The 19927-nt window shown below is 42.9% G+C and overlaps 1 protein-coding gene across 1 annotated transcript in view; it reads left to right on the top strand.

Annotated features, from left to right (window-relative positions):
• LOC124597453 (facilitated trehalose transporter Tret1-2 homolog) overlaps positions 1-19927 on the top strand; it is a 252053-nt gene that overhangs the window by 154409 nt on the left and 77717 nt on the right. Inside the window, exon 3 of the mRNA XM_047135939.1 lies at positions 11886-12100. Within this exon, the coding sequence (XP_046991895.1) occupies positions 11886-12100 (215 nt within the window). The remainder of the gene's footprint in view (positions 1-11885; positions 12101-19927) is intronic.

Genomic DNA, 19927 nt, shown 5'->3' with positions numbered 1-19927 from the left:
GTGAACGTTCGTGAATGGAAATAGAAATTGAAATTACAGGCCAATTAAATGAAATTCCTCAAAAACGCAGCGGGGTACAGAAAGTTAGATTACAAAAGAAATACAGAAATTAGGAAGGAATTGAAAATATTTGATATAAATGAAACTGTTGAAGAAATTGGGCAGAAATGAATACCCCACGTGTTGCGAATGGAGGAGTCAAGATCACTGCTATATTTTTGGCAATATATTCAGCAAGATAAAAGTTTCATTGAAAGACTGGGAAAAGAATGGAAAGATGAACTGTAGCTGCAACAGGCAGAGTAAGGCCTAACGCACTTCAGCATCAACAGAAGGAGGAAAAGAAGATGAAGAAGAACAAGAAGAACAAGAAGATGGAGAAGGTGTGTTACTGTTTGAAATATCCTAACTTTTGGCAGTAATTTATGAATGTAAAGTCTTGAAATTCCTAGGTACTGGTCAAGTGAAACTGTAGACTACAGTACAAATATTTTATTAGACTATACACCTCTATTACTGTGCAGCCAAGGTGCTTGACTATATTGCAGAGGACCCTGGCTCGATTTCCGACGCTATCAGAATTTTTTCTCCAGTGGGAGGACTGGAACGGCGTGTATTGAGTCTCGAGAGGCCAGTTGAGGAGCTACCTGAATGAGAAGTAGTGGCTGCAATGTTAGAGCAGCTGACAGTTGACAGCGACACCAGTGTGCTGACGCCACGCCCCTCTATACACCTAATGTCGCTGTCGGCAGAGGATGACCATGAACGCTTAGTATCGCGTGGTCTTATGGCCCTGATCGCAGACAAGATAAATGTTGTTAACGACAAAGCTCATCAGGGAATATATTTATTGTGAATGAAAATATGGAGACTAACCAGTTTCCTCATGCTTAAATCACTTATATGTATAATTAAGTGTACTACGAATGTACAGTGTGACAATTACTGAACTATACGAAAAAAAAATTATATTAGTTACAAACTACGGCGTGCACACTTATCATTCAACAAGTAAACGTCACTACAGATATTCGGATATAGGTTATGACGTGTTCGATATGCTTGCCATCATTGGCTATGATGGGGTGCAGACGAATAGCGAAATTCTGTATGATCTGCTGAAGTGTCGGAACATCGATGCTATCGATAACCTCCTGAATGGCTGTTTTCAGCTCAGCAACGGTTTTGGGGTTATTGCCGTACACCTTGTCTTTAACATAGCCACACAAAAATGAGTCGCATGTTCAGATCCGGAAAATAAGGCGGCCAATCGAGTCCCATGCCAGTGGCCTCTGAGTAACCCAGAGCCAGAATGCGGTCTCCAAAGTGCTCTTCCAGGACATCAAACACTCTCTTTCTTCGACGGGGTCGAGCTCTATCTTGCATGAACCACATCTTGACGAAATCAAGGTCACTTTGGATAATGAGGATGACATCATCTTCTAAAACCTTCACGTTCCGGTCGGTAGTCACCGTCCCATCATGGAATGTCATACCGATTGTTCCATGACTGGGAATTGCACGTAATACAGTCATCCGTTGAGGATGAAGATACTTCTCGATCCCAAAATGCGGATTTTGAGTCCCCCAAATGTGCCAATTTTGCTTATTGACGAAGGCAAGCAAATGAAATGGGGTCCATCAATAAACGAAACCATACAGCGCATTCTAATTCTCATCATACCCCACGGCCAACCGTGCAGTTTGAACGTCCTAAGGCAAACCGTTCAAAAGTTATGTCGATTTTATTTCATATATTTCAATAATAGTCAAGATGTAGGTGAATTAATTCGCTTCATTAAACGAAGGGTGGAAGTTTTGGAGTTAAGGTTGTTATGATCTACCTGTATCCCTAAAGCCTTAGCACTAACCGAGTGATGTGGCGCAGTGGTTAACACACTGGCCTCGAATTCGGGAGGACGCCGTTTCAAATCAGCTTCCGGCCATCGTGATTTAGGGTTTCCGTGATTTCCCTAATTCGCTTCAGTCAAATGCTGGGATGGTTCTTTTGAAACAGCAGTGCCGACTTTCTTCCCCATCCTTCCCTAATCCGCTGGGACCGATGACCTCGCTGTTTGGTCCTCTCCCCCAAACCAACCAAACTTAACACTGTCTAACACTTCTTGCATTTCATTGTTTGAGTAGATTTTTTTTAAAAAGATTGAAAAGTGTTATGAGAAATACTTATTAATATGTGCAGATTAAAGTCAAAATTGTATAATGCTACATTTGACATGGCACATCAGTCGAAATTTTCAAAAGAATTCGTTAGCTACCTTACTGCTATGAGGACTGCTACACTTGTCTACTTATGTTATCTGCAGAAAGAACAGAATTTGTGCATCTTCTGACACTAAAAATGGCAGATAATTTACAGTGTGTTTCAAAAATGACCGGTATATTTGAAACGGCAATAAAAACTAAACGAGCAGCGATAGAAATACACCGTTTGTTGCAATATGCTTGGGACAACAGTACATTTTCAGGCAGACAAACTTTCGAAATTACAGTAGTTACAATTTTCAACAACAGATGGCGCTGCGGTCTGGGAAACTCTATAGTACGATATTTTCCACATATCCACCATGCGTAGCAATAATATGGCGTAGTCTCTGAATGAAATTACCCGAAACCTTTGACAACGTGTCTGGCGGAATGGCTTCACATGCAAATGAGATGTACTGTTTCAGCTGTTCAATTGTTTCTGGATTCTGGCGGTACACCTGGTCTTTCAAGTGTCCCCACAGAAAGAAGTCACAGGGGTTCATGTCTGGCGAATAGGGAGGCCAATCCACGCCGCCTCCTGTATGTTTCGGATAGCCCAAAGCAATCACACGATCATCGAAATATTCATTCAGGAAATTAAAGACGTCGGCCGTGCGATGTGGCCGGGCACCATCTTGCATAAACCACGAGGTGTTCGCATTGTCGTCTAAGGCAGTTTGTACCGCCACAAATTCACGTAGAATGTCCAGATAGCGTGATGCAGTAATCGTTTCGGATCTGAAAAATGGGCCAATGATTCCTTTGGAAGAAATGGCGGCCCAGACCAGTACTTTTTGAGGATGCAGGGACGATGGGACTGCAACATGGGGCTTTTCGGTTCCCCATATGCGCCAGTTCTGTTTATTGACGAAGCCGTCCAGGTAAAAATAAGCTTCGTCAGTAAACCAAATGCTGCCCACATGCATATCGCCGTCATCAATCCTGTGCACTATATCGTTAGCGAATGTCTCTCGTGCAGCAATGGTAGCGGCGCTGAGGGGTTGCCGTGTTTGAATTTTGTATGGATAGAGGTGTAAACTCTGGCGCATGAGACGATACGTAGACGTTGGCGTCATTTGGACCGCAGCTGCAACACGTCGAACGGAAACCCGAGGCCGCTGTTGGATCACCTGCTGCACTAGCTGCACGTTGCCCTCTGTGGTTGCCGTACACAGTCGCCCTACCTTTCCAGCACATTCATCCATCAAGTTCCCAGTCCGTTGAAATTTTTCAAACAGATCCTTTATTGTATCGCTTTTCGGTCCTTTGGTTACATTAAACCTCCGTTGAAAACTTCGTCTTGTTGCAACAACACTGTGTTCTAGGCGGTGGAATTCCAACACCAGAAAAATCCTCTGTTCTAAGGAATAAACCATGTTGTCTACAGCACACTTGCACGTTGTGAACAGCACACGCTTACAGCAGAAAGACTACGTACAGAATGGCGCACCCACAGACTTCTATATCTTTCACATCACTTGCAGCGCCATCTGTTGTTGAAAATTGTAACTACTGTAATTTCGAAAGTTTGTCTGCCTGAAAATGTACTGTTGTCCCAAGCATATTGCAACAAACGGTGTATTTCTATCGCTGCTCGTTTAGTTTTTATTGCCGTTTCAAATATACCGGTCATTTTTGAAACACCCTGTATGTATAAAGGGCAGACAAAAGAAAAACAGATACGTGGAGAAAAAATTAGGTGAACTTTAAGAATGCAGATTCTCGTGGGGGCAACATTGAATAAAAGGTTCTCGAGTTTCCAGCCGCATCAAGTGATTAATATTACACCAGCTTTCGGCCATGCACTCCTTGACCGTTGTCAAGTGGCATGAGTGCCACTGGGCTGCTGGTGCCCCGTTATATACAGTGGCTGCCGGCTGTGACGTCACTGGTGCTCGCGGTATCGCGACATATGGTCATCATTGACTTGGCGTTCGATGTGTCCCTTTGAACCGCGCGACCACTGGATCCCACGCCGTGTTATACTGCAGGTCACCTGCTCTGTGTAGGGTGTCATTTTATTTCAATAGCTTCTAATTGATTTTGCAGGTCTATTCTCTTACCCTTGTTATAGGACTACACGGGAGTCTCCTGCGCTTTCTTCCAGTTGCCTCTAACTTTGCTCTGAGCAAGAGACCCGCGATGAATGCAACCTAAGAAAGGGACAAATGCCGAAGAGTACTCTTACATCTTCAGGGGACCAAGCAACACAGAAATTCGGTAATAGCTGCCCGGAGGAGTGTAGCGTTGTCCGAGTTATATTGTCATCATATTGCCCTCTTCCAAAAGATGCAAGAGCACCGACGGCCTATGCTTTATTGTGTGGAGAGTATAGTTCAAGCTGGAGATGGTTCAATGATGTTTAGAGGGGGTGTTTTTACGATGACTTGGGAACACTTATTCAAATTAACGCGAACATTAACCAGGAAGTTTATTTCAACCTTCTTGGTGACCAGGTGTCGCCTCTTCTTCTACTAATTCTAACTGGGCTGTGGACCAAGAAGAAGGGCTGAACGCATACGTTCGTGGTATGACAAACACTCCTAGACTGCCGGTCGGAGTGACCGAGTGGTTCTAGGCGCTACAGTCTGGAACCGCGCGACCGTTACGGTCGCAGGTTCGAATCCTGCCTCGGGCATGGATGTGTGTGATATCTTTAGGTTAGTTAGGTTTAAGTAGTTCTAAGTTCTAGGCGACTGATGACCTCAGGAGTTAAGTCCCATAGTGCTCAGAGCCGTTTGAACCTCCTAGACTTTTCCGGTAAGACACCCGACCTTAATCCTATAAAAAATGTTGGGACTACCTGCAACATCTGTTGGAACTTTATCATCAACATCCCCCACAGTTTGGTAGCTCTGCGAGATCTAACCATCAACGAGTAGCTTCAGCTGGATGTGGTGTTTGTGAATAAACTTGATGATTCCTTTTCCCACTGAACTAAGGTCACTGTCAAAGCTACAGACGCTGTTACACAGTATTAGCCCGAGGCGTAAATAGGCAGAAAGATCTGAAATGAAAATACGGCCTCTTAATTTGGGCCAGGAAGAAAAACGAGGGACGTCTAGACCAGTGGGGATTTGGAACAGTTCATTCACTGGTACATCACACAAATTTGTTTTGCACAGACTGTATTACATTAAACACAATTAAGAATTTAATTAATCAACAAGTAACCTGAATATCGAACAACAATCAGTAATGGCAGAAAATGTCAGCTACAGCTCGCACGCAGTCGCTGTTTGCAGACCAGAAGAGAAAAGACTAATGATACAAACATCAAGCCAAATGTAAACAGCCATAAAAATTACCAGAACTTCATAAGCAGAAGACACTAACAAAAAATTTAAGAAAAGTGAACCGACCACATAATAGACCACTGCCAGAAAATTCTTATACTAAAAAACAAAATGACTAAAGAAGGAGAACAAAAGATTTAAAATCTCATAAAACATGACATGGTAGGCTTACGGCGTTACACAATAATATTTTAATAATTAAAATTTACATTAAATAAGAATGACCGTTGACATCTCAACCACTGGTAAAATGATTAAATAACTCTAAAGAAGCAATGAGGTTATAAAAAGTGAGCCTCTTTCAATTAACAAATAGAATGACTCAGATTTGCTCTAAAATTCCAACTTTGAACAGCAGCATTAAATGCCACGGCGGCGCTTGGAAGAAATAGCACTGCAGAAGACGAACGGCGCGAGCTTTCGCAGCCCAAGGCCTGTGCACAGAATCGCATAAATAGTCTGCTTTGCAAGCCGACTGCACCCACAATGAGTGGGTCCAAGAAGGATCCCTAAACAGCACCGATGCCAGAGCACAAGCAACCCTAACAAAATTCCCTTTTTAACACATACACTTCTGCTCAAACAATTCAGCCTGCATATTATATGGAGGCGTGGACTTCAGTACCAAGAAACAGATCCGGCACTGCAACAAGCCAACATTATCCCTGCGTATCCTTGCCAGTTTACGCCAACAGAGACAGAGACACGTGGGTAGCGGCAGAGCGCCTCCTTTCCGCTTGGCTGCTCCACTGATACTCCACTAGTCATACTAACTGTCATACTCTCCTAAGGGTCCAGCAAGCCGGCCCTCTAGGCCACGCCAGATGGAGCTGTACTCGTTGGGCAACATCTTAGAGACATATATAAGAGCATATCGATTTATCGATACATTACACCATTGCTCAAAATCCATTACTGTGTGGTGACGTGATTGCAGAACAATCACTGGAAGCAGTCACATCTAGGAATATCTAATCACAGATAAGGCACACTGAAGACTGATTCACCGGAAGAATTCTCTGTAACTGTAGTCTACCCACAGAGGACATACTTTACAAAAACCTCGTTCGACCACTACTCAAATGTTGTTCATCAGCCTGGAACCAGACAGCACTGATGGAGGAAATAGAGAAAGTCCAAAGAAGAGCAGTGTGTTTCACTGCAGGTTCATTTAATAAGCGCGTCACGGAGATGCTCAGCCAATTCCAATGCCAGACGTATACAGTGTGATGGTGTGGTTTGACGTTAAATTCCGAGAGCGTAAATTCCTAGAAAAGTCAATTAATATATTGCTTCATCTTATGTATATCTCGCGAAAAGATCGTGAAGACAAAAGAAGAGAGATTAGAGCTTACCCCAGAGGTCTACCAACACTCATTCTCGTCACAGACCATTCTCAACAGGAGCAGAAAAAGAAGCACGTGATAGCTTCACACAACGTACCTTGAGCCACACACTGCAATGTAGCTTGCACAGTAGAGATGTACATGTCCTCTCAGGGGACTAATTGTCGTCCATTGAAATGATCAGAAACAACATAAGACCTAAAATAGAACCCTGTGGTACACCACATGGATTATGTTTTCCAGAAATATTTTTGTTAATTTTTCCATAATTTATGGAAATCGGTGTAGGTAAAAACTTTGTCAGGTTTTTCTGGCTGACGTAATACGAGTGATGATGTGACGTGTGTTTCACTTACTTTTAATAAGCGCAAAAGAGCCACAATGCCCAAGTATCTCCAGTGGAAGATGCTGCAAGACAGGAGTTTTCCATCATGGTGTGGTTTACTGATAAAATTCCAGTAGTGGACACCAGTATATTTCTTCCTCCTACGTATATCTCTTGGAAATACCATGAAGGTAAAAGTATAGACACTGAAGCTCACATAGACGCTTGGCAATACCATTCTTTCTGTGCACCACTCTCACCTTGAACAGAAAAAAGGGGAGGATATGACCGATGTCCACAAGTACCCTTTCCCACATCGTATGTAGCTTGTGGAGTATAGACGTATAGCGGGTGGACAAAATTATCGAAATACCAAAAACACAACACATTAGCATGCCCAATATGTGTAGAAAAACAGCTCCAAGTCATCTTGGAATAGATAAATACAGGTCCTGTATGGTTTTAAGGGAATCTTATACAACCCTTCCTGCGAAATATTAGCAAGTTCAGGTAACGATGATGGAAGTGGGTTGAAATCTCGTGCCCTTCTCGCGAATGGAGACCAGAAAAGCTCAATATTGTTGACATATGGTGACTGAGGTGGCTAGGGAAGAAGCGACAAATTATTCTTGGGGTCACAAAGCCAGCCCTGGATGCTACATGCTGTACGAACAGAGGCCCTGTTCATCTTGGAACACAGGACCACCAATGGGAAACAAATACTGAACTATGGATGGGAGCTGATCACCCAAAATGGTCACATAATCCTTGGCAGTAATGCAGCCTTCCAGAGTAGCCGTGGGGTCAATGGAATACCACGATACTGCTGCCCAAGTCATCACTGAACAACCCACCATGTTTCTCTCTTGGGATATAAACACGGCCAGAAGTAGGAAACGCTGTGCAACAAGGTTCATCCGACCGCATTTCTTTCTTCCGTTTTTCCATAATTCAGTTTTTACGACTCGGCCACCATGTTTTCCTGGTAATGACATTGGAACCACTGACAAGTGGTTATGGAATTCCAACTCGCCCTGTAATACTCTGCTTTATGGAGCCGTTTGGTGCTGGCAGGGTTCACCAAGCGACATTGAGCTCTGCAGCGACTTTTGCCGCTGTCTTCCGCTTATTTTTCGCTATAAACGTCTATGACGGTCCATCACGAGCACTCAGTACATGCATTCGTCCACGTAGTGAGTTAGCGAATGATGTTTTACCCAGTATGTGGCATAAATTATCGATACGGTGTCCCTTGGGACACTGAATACTTCGGTTACCTTGGTAATGGAAGCACTCAGCATTACAAAAATGGTTCGAATGGCTCTGAGCACTATGGGACTTCACTGCTGAGGTCATCAGTCCCCTAGAACTAAGAACTACTTAAACCTAACTAACCTAAGGACATCACACACATCCATGCCCGAGGCAGGATTCGAACCTGCGACCGTAGCGGTCGCGCGGTTCCAGACTGTAGCGCCTAGAACCGCTCGGCCACTTCGGCCGGCAGAGCATTACACACTTGCCGTGTATGGTAAAATATAACAGTGCAATCTTCAGGCTTGGCTATCATCTGCATGTACGAGGGGCGTTCAGAAAGTAAGCTCTGATCAGTCGCGAAATGGAAACGACTACGAAAATCCGATAAAGCTTTGCACAGATGTGTTGGGTAGCGTCTCTAGTATAACCCCAGTTAGCATCACGTCGCTCTTCTCATTTCTGAGCTCACAGTAGGTGCGTAAAGATGTCTAGAAAATAGTGTCTGCCGCCAAGTACGAGGGCCTGGTGAGAAATTTCGCCTGAAGCTATGCAGCTAACATTACATAACTGTTGTGCTGTTTCGTCTTCACGACAATTCTCAGCCGCATTCTGCAGGGGCAATGAAGATGCTCCTGCATCGTTTTCAAATGGAAATGTTAGATTACGCACAATACAGTCCGCAATTGTCTCCCCCTGAGTTTCATCTCTGGTCACATGAACCGCTGTCTTTGAAGATAACATTTTGACACAGACAACCAGGTGTAGGCCAGCGTGGAGAATTGGCGGAAAGCACTGGCGGCTGTCTTCTATGATGGGGCTATTGAAAAGTTGGTACAACGCTATGACAAAAGTCTAAGTCAGAACGGCGACTACGTAGAGAAGTAGCTGAAAGGTGTAGCTAATTGTTACAAGTAAAACATTTCTGATGTTCACTGTGGTTTCAATTTGGCAATCAATCGGAGCTTACTTTGTGAACAGGCCTTGTATTTTGTAGCATGCATTTCTCACGGTGTTTCCATATTTTTGTCCACTACCTGTGTTTGTTAATGTCCTCTCACAGCGACTGACTTTTGTCCGGTGCAATTATCAGAAACAACTTTGGACCCAAAATAGAACCCTGTGGTACACCACACGCCTTGTACAGGGTGTTACAAAAAGGTACGGCCAAACTTTCAGGAAACATTCCTCACACACAAAGAAAGAAAATATGTTATGTGGACATGTGTCCAGAAACGCTTACTTTCCATGTTAAAGCTCATTTTATTACTTCTTTTCAAATCACATTAATCATGGAATGGAAACACAGCAACAGAACGTACCAGCGTGACTTCAAACACTTTGTTACAGGAAATGTTCAAAGTGTCCTCCGTTAGCGAGGATACATGCATCCACCCTCCATCGCACGGAATCCCTGATGTGCTGATGCAGCCCTGGAGAATGGCGTATTGTATCACAGCCGTCCACAATACGAGTACGAAGAGTCTCTACGTTTGATACCGGGGTTGCGTAGACAAGAGCTTTCAAATGCCCCCATAAATGAAAGTCAAGAGGGTTGAGGTCAGCCAGCCGAAGTGGCCGTGCGGTTAAAGGCGCTGCAGCCTGGAACCGCAAGACCGCTACGGTCGCAGGTTCGAATCCCGCCTCGGGCATGGATGTTTGTGATGTCCTTAGGTTAGTTAGGTTTAACTAGTTCTAAGTTCTAGGGGACTAATGACCTCAGCAGTTGAGTCCCATAGTGCTCAGAGCCATTTGAACCATTTGAACCATTTGGTTGAGGTCAAGAGAGCGTGGCTGCCATGGAATTGGTCCGCCTCTACCAATCCATCGGTCACCGAATCTGTTGTTGAGAAGCGTATGAACACTTCGACTGAAATGTGCAGGAGCTCCATCGTGCATGAACCACATGTTGTGTCGTACTTGTAAAGGCACATGTTCTAGTAGCACAGGTAGAGTATCCCGTATGAAATCATGATAACGTGCTCCATTGAGTGTAGGTGGAAGAACATGGGGCCCAATCAAGACATCACCAACAATGCCTGCCCAAACGTTCACAGAAAATGTGTGTTGATGACGTGATTGCACTATTGCGTGCAGATTCTCGTCAGCCAACACATGTTGATTGTGAAAATTTACAATTCGATCACGTTGGAATGAAGCCTCATCCGTAAAGAGAACATTTGCACTGAAATGAGGATTGACACATTGTTGGATGAAACATTCACAGAAGTGTACCCGTGGAGGCCAATCAGCTGCTGATAGTGCTTGCACACGCTGTACATGGTACGGAAACAACTGGTTCTCCCGTAGCACTCTCCATACAGTGACGTGGTCAACGTTACCTTGTACAGCAGCAACTTTCGTGAAGCTGATATTAGGGTTATCGTCAACTGCACAAAGAATTGCCTCGTCCATTGCAGGTGTCCTCGTCGTTCTAGATCTTCCCCAGTCGCCAGTCATAGGCCGGAATGTTCCGTGCTCCCTACGACGCCGATCAATTGCTTCGAACGTCTTCCTGTCGGGCCACCTTCGTTCTGGAAATGTCTCGATACAAACATACCGCGCCACGCTATTGCCCCGTGCTAATCCATACATCAAACGGGCATCTGCCAACTCCGCATTTGTAAACATTGCACTGACTGCAAAACCACGTTCGTGATGAACACTAACCTGTCGATGCTACGTACTGATGTGCTTGGTGCTAGTACTGTAGAGCAATGAGTCACGTCTCAACACAAGCACCGAAGTCAACATTACCTTCCTTTAATTGGGCCAACTGGCGGTGAATCGAGGAAGTACAGTACATACTGACGAAACTAAAATGAGCTCTGACATGGAAATTAATCGTTTCCGGACACATGTCCATAACAAATGGTTCAAATGGCTCTGAGCACTATGGGACTCAACTGCTGAGGTCATAAGTCCCCTAGAACTTAGAACTACTTAAACCTAACTAACCTAAGGACAACACACACATCCATGGCCGAGGCAGGATTCGAACCTGCGACCGTAGCGGTCGCGCGGTTCCAGACTGTAGCACCAGAACCGCTTGGCCACCAGCGGCTGGCTGTCCACATAACATCTTTTCTTTATTTGTGTGTGAGGAATGTTTCCTGAAAGTTTGGCCGTACCTTTTTGTAACACTCTGTATTTTCCAGAGGTACTTCCTGTATGTGCTGATGTCTTCTCACGGTGACTGACTTTTGTCCGGTGCAATTATCAGAAACAACTGTGGACGCAAAATAGAACCCTGTGGTACACCATACGCTTCGTATTTTCCAGAGGTACTTTTTACTTTTGAACGGTTCCCTAAATAATGGTAACCAGTGTATGTGAGCAGAGTGGCTGCTTTTTTTCTCTTTGTCTGCCGGCTGCCACATGACGTTCGTGCTGTGCCAGGCTCGGTGCCGCCGCTGGGCGCGTTCGTGGGCAGCCTGGCGTCGGGCCCGCTGCTACAGCGGCTCGGCCGCAAGCGCACCCTCATGATCAGCGCGCCGCTGTTCGTCGCCTTCTGGGTGCTGCTGGCCTTCTCGCAGAACTACGCCATGCTCTTCTCCGCGCGCATCCTCACCGGCTTCTGCGCCGGCATCTCCATCCCGTCCGCCCAGGTCTACGTAAGTACATCTGCACCTGAACGAACACTTTGCAGTTCACTCTGTAATGGTACTTGAATTACGTAACCATTACGGCACCTCACCTCAACCTCTCGATACCAGCAATATTCTACTGTGTTTCTGTAAAGTAGTTAACATACTTCTGTGACAACATTCAGATTTGATTTCATTAATGTAGAGGTACTTCGATACATCGATATGTTTATATTGCAATGATATTAACCTTATGTGTATTCTTTCTTTTGTCACTATGATCTTTGACGTACTTGTAACTCTGATTTTTGGGCGCGTAACTCGTGATTAGAGAGTCAAGTCCTGATCGTCATGTTGAAAAGACGCAAATTGTAGTCAGTTTATGAAATGTGAACCTTAACAGTGAGGAAGATATTTTCAAGTATGTTTTATATTGTGAAGTGATGTTGCAACAAAAGTAATAAAAAAGAAGTGTAACTTAAATTCGGAGTGCTGAATACTTTTTTACATCACCATTGTCTTAACTTGCAAAGGTTTAATCTTCAAGAATGGTTTATGAAACACATCTATAAAACCAGAATGAGATTTTCACTCTGCAGTGGAGTGTGCGCTGATATGAAACTTCCCGGCAGATTAAAACTGTGTGCCCGACCGAGAATCGAACTCGGGACCTTTGCCTTTCGCGGGCAAGTGCTCTACCATCTGAGCTATCGAAGCACGACTCACCCCCGGTACTCACAGCTTTACTTCTGCCAGTATCTCGTCTCCTACCTTCCAAACTTTACAGAAGCTCTCCTGCGAACCTCTGGAAACATCCCCCAGGCTGTGGCTAAGCCATGACTCCGCAATATCCTTTCTTTCAGGAGTGCTAGTTCTGCAAGGTTCGCAGGAGAGCTTCTGTAAAGTTTGGAAGGTAGGAGACGAGATACTGGCAGAAGTAAAGCGTGAGTCGTGCTTCGGTAGCTCAGATGGTAGAGCACTTGCCCGCGAAAGGCAAAGGTCCCGAGGTCGAGTCTCGGTCGGGCATACAGTTTTAATCTGCCAGGAAGCTTCGCATCTATAAAACTATTGAATATCGCAGAATAACATCTAGGCCTCTTTGCATCCGAGCTTGGAATCATCACTACCTAGATTTTCGACGATTGAGCCATGAGTTCACAACGAGACCAGCGTGGGAAACACGAAAAGATGAGTGCCTAGTTTAGCCATTATTTCATGAAATGACTTTATTAAGTTTGCTCTAATGACACCTGCCACATAATATAACTTTGTTGTTGCCCGAAAATGCAATATTTAGCAGCGTGAGCAACACTACAATCATAATTAATTTTTGACCTTTGTTGTGGTAGGGTTGTTAGAACTCCCAAGTGTTTGGTAGATAGATTGCAGAACCACTTTCAGGCTCTATCTCTACCGTTCCACTTTTGAATAGCACGACAAATAGATGTTGTATCGAACCAAAAGAATGCAGAAGTCGTACTTGGTAATCCTACGAATGTAAAGAGAGGAGATCGTGCTCAATGGGAAGAAATCATTTGTGAGGCTCCACAGGCCTCAGTCTAAGGTCCACTATTGTTTCTCATATATGTAAATGACCCCCCCCCATCTAATATAAAACAAACAGAATTATCCATCTTTTTAATTTGCAGCTCCTTATATTGGCCATGTTCGCAGCTAAAATTTTTTTTGGATGCGAGGTCCGCCACTTATGCAAAACCCCGTTTTTCTCAGTACCCAAACGTGTTTCGGCACCACTGTGCCATCATCAGTGGGTTTTCGTTTTTATTTATTCTGTAATGTGAATATTTTTGTTAAACGATTATAAAATTATGTGCATTTTTAATTCAAACAACAGATCATTTCTTTTTGTAAATACCTTTACATTTGGTGTGCATGAATTTTTTGGATCACTTTTGTGTTAATTACTACAGGTAGCTTGTCATCTGCAACCAAACGATGTTGATGAGAAAGTTTTTCCTGGGAGTTAACCTACCTTCTAGACTGTAATTTAGTTTTTCGCGATGTTTTCGCGCCTATTTTCTTATTTACTTAAGTTTTAGTGTAGCAAGCATCACACTGTGTTCTGGTGTAGTGAAAAACTGTTTTACTACGTTATTTGTGGAAAATACTTGTTATAGTTACGTATGAATCACAACATCTCAGCATGATGCGGAGAATGGAAGTGCTTGCCACACGAAAACGTAAGTAAATACGAAAATAGGCGCGAAAACATGGCAAAAAACTAAGTTACCTTCTATGAGATAGGTTAACTTCCAGCAAAAGACTTTCTCATCAACATCGTTTGGTTGCAAATGAGAAGCTACCTGTAGTAACTAACACAAATGTGATCCAGAAAATTCATGCACACCAAATGAAAAGGTATTTACAAAAGAAATGATCTGTTGTTTGAACTAAAAATGCACCTAATTTTATAATCATTTAACAAAAATGTTCACATTGCAGAATAAATAAAACCGAAAACCCACTGATGATGGCACAGTGGTGCCGAAACATGTTTGGGTACTGCGAAAAACGGTGTTTTGCATAACTGGCGGACATCACATAAAAAAACCAGAATTAGTTCGTTTTGGAAATGACTTTAGTGTTTTAATCAGTTCAAGCATGCATATACCTACAGAAGAAGCTGTAAATAATGTTCTTAAAACTATTATTTAGTGGTTTTTCTGTAAATGGTCACACTCTCCATTTCAAAAAAACACAACACTCTTGTTTCAAGGTGGTAAAAAGCTGGACAAGGATCGTGATTATCTCGAAAAGTGAAAATTAATCTTGAATGTTATGGCTGTTATCCTGTGTATACAGCATTTACTTTTCTTCTACAACATAAATTAGAAAAAGAGGAGGCATTATTTTTTGGCTGACCCTCGTAAAACACTACCTTCACCCCACAGGTCCTACAATTCCCTTTCTGCAACACGGAAACTGCTCAGCAACTTCCTGATTTCAGGAAGGGAAATAAGGTTTTCATCAAAATCTTAACGCAATATGACCTAAAACATTACCATTAGAACCGCTCAACGCCATACAAAAACAAAATGAGCTTGCATATCCCGAATTATCCTCAAAATCAACGATAATTAAGTCTTCGAATCACATCTGAAAATGTTTTTTTACGTCTACTATTGTTTTCTTTTTCTGCACATACCAATGACCTATACAAATAAACCTCTATCATAAATACATGAGAATACACTTCCTAGCGCCAAACATACGAAACATCATCCTACCGAGCGAGGTGGCGCAGTGGTTAGCACACTGGACTCGCAATCTGGAGACCGACGGTTCAATCCCGTCCAGCCATTCTGATTTAGGTTTTCAGTGATTTCCCTAAATCGCTACAGGCAGATGCCGGAATGGTTCCTTCGAAAGAGCACGGCCGACTTCCTTCCCCACACTTCCCTAATCCGTTAGTCCCCTCCTCCCAAACCAACCAAACCAACCAACCATCATTCTAGACAGAGATATAACAAGCGTGGGAAGAAATTATAAACAAATTCGCCAAAATATATCGTTGATTACAAAGATGCCCGTGTTTACATTACAGTAAAGGCATCAGTTTAACACAAAAAGATTGCACATCACGCTTGAGACGCTATAGCACACGAAAGACGCACTTCATATTGGTAATTATTTTCCGAAAAGCGTCACGCAAGAAATAAAGAAAAATGATGACTGGCGTAAGCAAATGTTGTTGTACAACAGATAAAACCATGTAATTCCGTACTAACATCCAACATGACATTGCTAAATATGCCGGCTAAGTTTCCAATTGGCTTCAAACAAAGCTGCGCTTTGGCCCGTCTGTGTTGTTAACATTTATCATTGAGGCACACAGACAGCGCGCGCCCTCATCTCTTCCGAGTCAAAGTTTGAAATCAACATCTAAGTCACGTGATCGACGGCAAAAAAGGCGAGTTTCTCTCGCTACGCACTACTCAAAGTGCAGGCATCACTTACAGTGAGGGGTTCCCTGGAACAACAAGTTTAAGTCCATTAAGTCGTTTTCCTGTTTCGTGCAAATATTGAATCTGTACCAACAAGTCTTTCTGTCGACAAAATATTATTACTGTCCGACAGATACAACGTCTTTAGAAACATTTGACTGCTGTGCTTCGCCAGGTAGTGTTCCACAGACCGCCGTAGACAGCAAACTACCAAGCCTCTCGAACCCGTGTTTCGTGTGCGCTGTGCTGAGACGTACTTATTAGGGATGTGGTATCTTTAACGTGGAATTCAATTCTGAAAACGTCATACTGAAGTCAACAGAAACTCTGAAAAATATGAGAAGTGATTATGTTAATATGTCAAGTAAGGAGAGTCAAGATTCGAAGGAAACGAAAAATTCGACAGATGAAGCGGAAGAAAAAAATGTGTTCAAATGTGCGTGAAATCTTATGCGACTTAACTGCTTAGGTCATCAGTCCCTAAGCTTACTTAACCTAAATTATCCTAAGGACAAACACACACACACACATGCCCGAGGGAGGACTCGAACCTCCGCCGGGACCAGCCGCACAATCCATAACTGCAGCGCCTGAGCCCGGGTTCGATTCCCGGCGGGCTCAGGGATTTTCTCTGCCTCGTGATGACTGGGTGTTGTGTGCTGTCCTGAGGCTAGTTAGGTTTAAGAAGTTCTAAGTTCTAGGGGACTGATGACCATAGATGGCAAGTCCCATAGTGATCAGAGCCATTTGAACCATTTTTTGCAGCGCCTGAGACCGCTCGGCTAATCCCACGCGGCAAAGAGGAAGAAAGAGGTCACGAAGAGGAAGAGAAATTCTGGACAGTGTTATTCTGCACCGAAAATTAATAAGAAAATCAGTTCTAAGAAAATTTGAGGTCAATGAGGAGTTGCGCAAAAGAATGTTTTGTAAAAGGAAACTTGAAAGATTAAGAAGAGATCCATGAAAGATTCTGGGCTATAGGTGAAAAGAACACGAAAGAAGCATTGATTTTATGTTTAATTGAAAAGAAGAAAATACTGCATCTAGAACGTCTGTGAAACTAAGTCCTGTCGGAACCGCAGCTCTTCACAAAGTTATCATCTAAAATTCAAAAAGGAATGTTTTGTAGTCTGTAAATCCTCATTCCAGAGAGTTTTGCACAATACTGTACCGAGAGTCGTTTAAAAATGGTTTTAAAGCGTTAAATGCTGTAGTTCGTATAGTAGAAGAAGACATAGGACAACACAGCAACAGACCGCATAAAACAGCCACGGAATTATTGGAAATGGTCCGATCTTTGTGGGACGTTTTCTTGCAAACAACCGCATTGTCGCCGAGGCAGATCGAAAAGGAAATATTTTGACAACCCTGGCTTAAGTGCTGCAAAATTATTCAGATCTTTTCAAAATTAATTACTCCATGAAACTAATACGGTACTGTACAGTATAAAACTCACCATAAGTGCTTTAGAGAGAAAAGTCCGTATTCATTTCAAAAACCACAAACTGATACGGATGAGTTCTGCCGGGATTGTGAAGTTATATCGAGTGTCTGCGCAAATGAACCTCGTAAAAAAGTACATGAAGAACAAAATAAAAGCTGCGCAGTAAAACAAACTAAAGGAAAAGTATTTGAAGTTGGCCAAATTTGAAAACAAGGGTGCTCGACTTTGATTCCGCTCAGAACTTGGCTCTAACTAAAGGGAACACTACTGTGCAATTCTATAAGAAGCTACTGTGATTCTATGTCTTTAATGTTTAATGTCACTGTGACCGGTCGAGTTAATTGTACTGTTATCTAGAAGCTGCAGCAAAGAGAGATCCAAATTCTGTTTCATTCTTTGTATGATTTCATATATAGTTAACTCAAGGATCCAACTAATATTAAGACCATTATACTTCTATAGGATTAATGCGGAGAGCAAAATAAAAATGTGGATATGTTAAGATTTTGTACTTGGCTTTCAGAATCAAAAAACCTAACAGTATAACACGTATTCCCAGCTAGGGGGCACATAAAGTCAATGTGACCGTAACTTCGGCCTATATGGAAAACTTCTAAGCGATGCTGAAAACGCGCCAATATATTACAGTGCTTCAGAACTGCAGAAAGAATGCAGCACCTTTTGAAGCGGTAGAAAGAGTGGGCATTATTGAAGCCTGGGCATCAGCTTTATCACCATACTACGTCAAGACCCCCAAAGGAAAGACACAATTTGGAATACAAAAATATGTTTCTTTACGTTACAATAGAAACTCATTTTCAGTCTCGTCTTCTTAAGCATTCCTCATCATGTAAAAAAGAGGATGCGCATTAGCAATACTGAAGACGGGAATGGTAGTGTCGAAGACGTCACGTCCTGTGATTACAGATGCAAAAGATGTTTTCGCACTACTCAAATTTCCACGAGAAGAAAATTTAGAAATGTGTAGAAGTTACGCGTTTGCAAAATAAAATGAATACTCAGAATCTGAAACAGAAAAATCATCGTTAATAGCCATGTGAAGACTACTGAATATCATTTGAGAGGAAGTCATTATGTGCTACTGATTTGTTTATTTAATTGAAAATGCATTTATTTCACATTGTAGAGTATACTCTTACTAACAGGTTTTTAAAGGGGAATGTTATGTGTTTTGTCCCTTATTATATAAAATGTCTTAAGGAATAACTTTAGAACATCCTACTAACATGTTCGTTTAATAAATATATAATTTTTGTTGCGTTATGATCTGATAACGCTGCCTCTAATTTTAACGCCTATTTCATAGTAAAATTTTTAGTTTTTCATGTTATACAGTGATCTAAAGAAAAACAGCTTAAGTTTGGTACTATATTATTACTTCATGTCAGTCACTATGTCTAACATGTCACATGGTATGTACCTCCGTTACATATGGCTGAAATTTAGTCCATGTGCGAGAGATTGAAATGAATACAAAAATTGAAATATTTGATGCTCTGTATCTCGATTTCAATATACTTCAGTTAAGTCGTTGTTCCAGAGAACGCCTCAGTTTTTTCTGATTTCGGGGAGACCGGGGGAACACCGACGTACCAGGCAGTACCATTGTCGTTTTCCGGGACATACATGGACTGAAATGAAATGTGTGGCGAGGGACTCCCGGCGGGTAGACCTGTTCGCCTGGTGCAAGTCTTTTGAGGTGACGCCACTTCGGCGACTTGCACGTCCATGTGGATGAAATGAGGACCCAGTCCCTGAGCGCAGAAAATCTGCAACCCAGCCGGGAATCGAACCCGGGCACTCCGGCATGAGAAGCCGGCACGCTGTCCACATTTTTTTTTTCCAGGCTCGGATTAAATTAGTACATGGCCCCCCGCTCACAACCTTCCTCGTGCCGCAGGGAGCTCAAGACTCCCGTCGCTGCCCGTCGTACGCCGCCTCGCGCACCATTTCGTACCAAAAGCCTCTCTGGCAAAGAGATTCTACACAACCGGCGATTCCACCAGAGAGGCACAAAGTCGAAAAATACCAAACTTTGCGGAAGGTTTCGACGCACGGCACAGTATCCAGCAACGTCCTGATAAATTATTTGACACAAAAAAGAAAACAGAAGAAAGCCCAGATTGTAGCCAGCAACGAGTTAAAATTTCATAGAGTGGCTGAGATACTAGTTACAGCGCTCCTAGCGGCAACCAACGCTAACTCGGCCGCCATGTTCTCCTTAGTCAAAACATTAGGAAAGCGTTACTGTTGTTTGTGTTGGAAGTGTGTCAGCTGTTGTGATATTACTGCAATATTTAACTTTTCTAGTTGACTTTTTTGTTACAAAATATAAAGTCAACATGCCTGCAGTGTGTTCAGCGTTCAACTGCACAAATCGCAGCGATAAAACAACAAATATTTCATATTATAAGTAAGTATATT

Source organism: Schistocerca americana, chromosome 1 (assembly GCF_021461395.2).
Source record: "Schistocerca americana isolate TAMUIC-IGC-003095 chromosome 1, iqSchAmer2.1, whole genome shotgun sequence".
NCBI lineage: Eukaryota > Metazoa > Arthropoda > Insecta > Orthoptera > Acrididae > Schistocerca > Schistocerca americana.
This window is presented reverse-complemented; position numbering and strand designations above follow the sequence as displayed.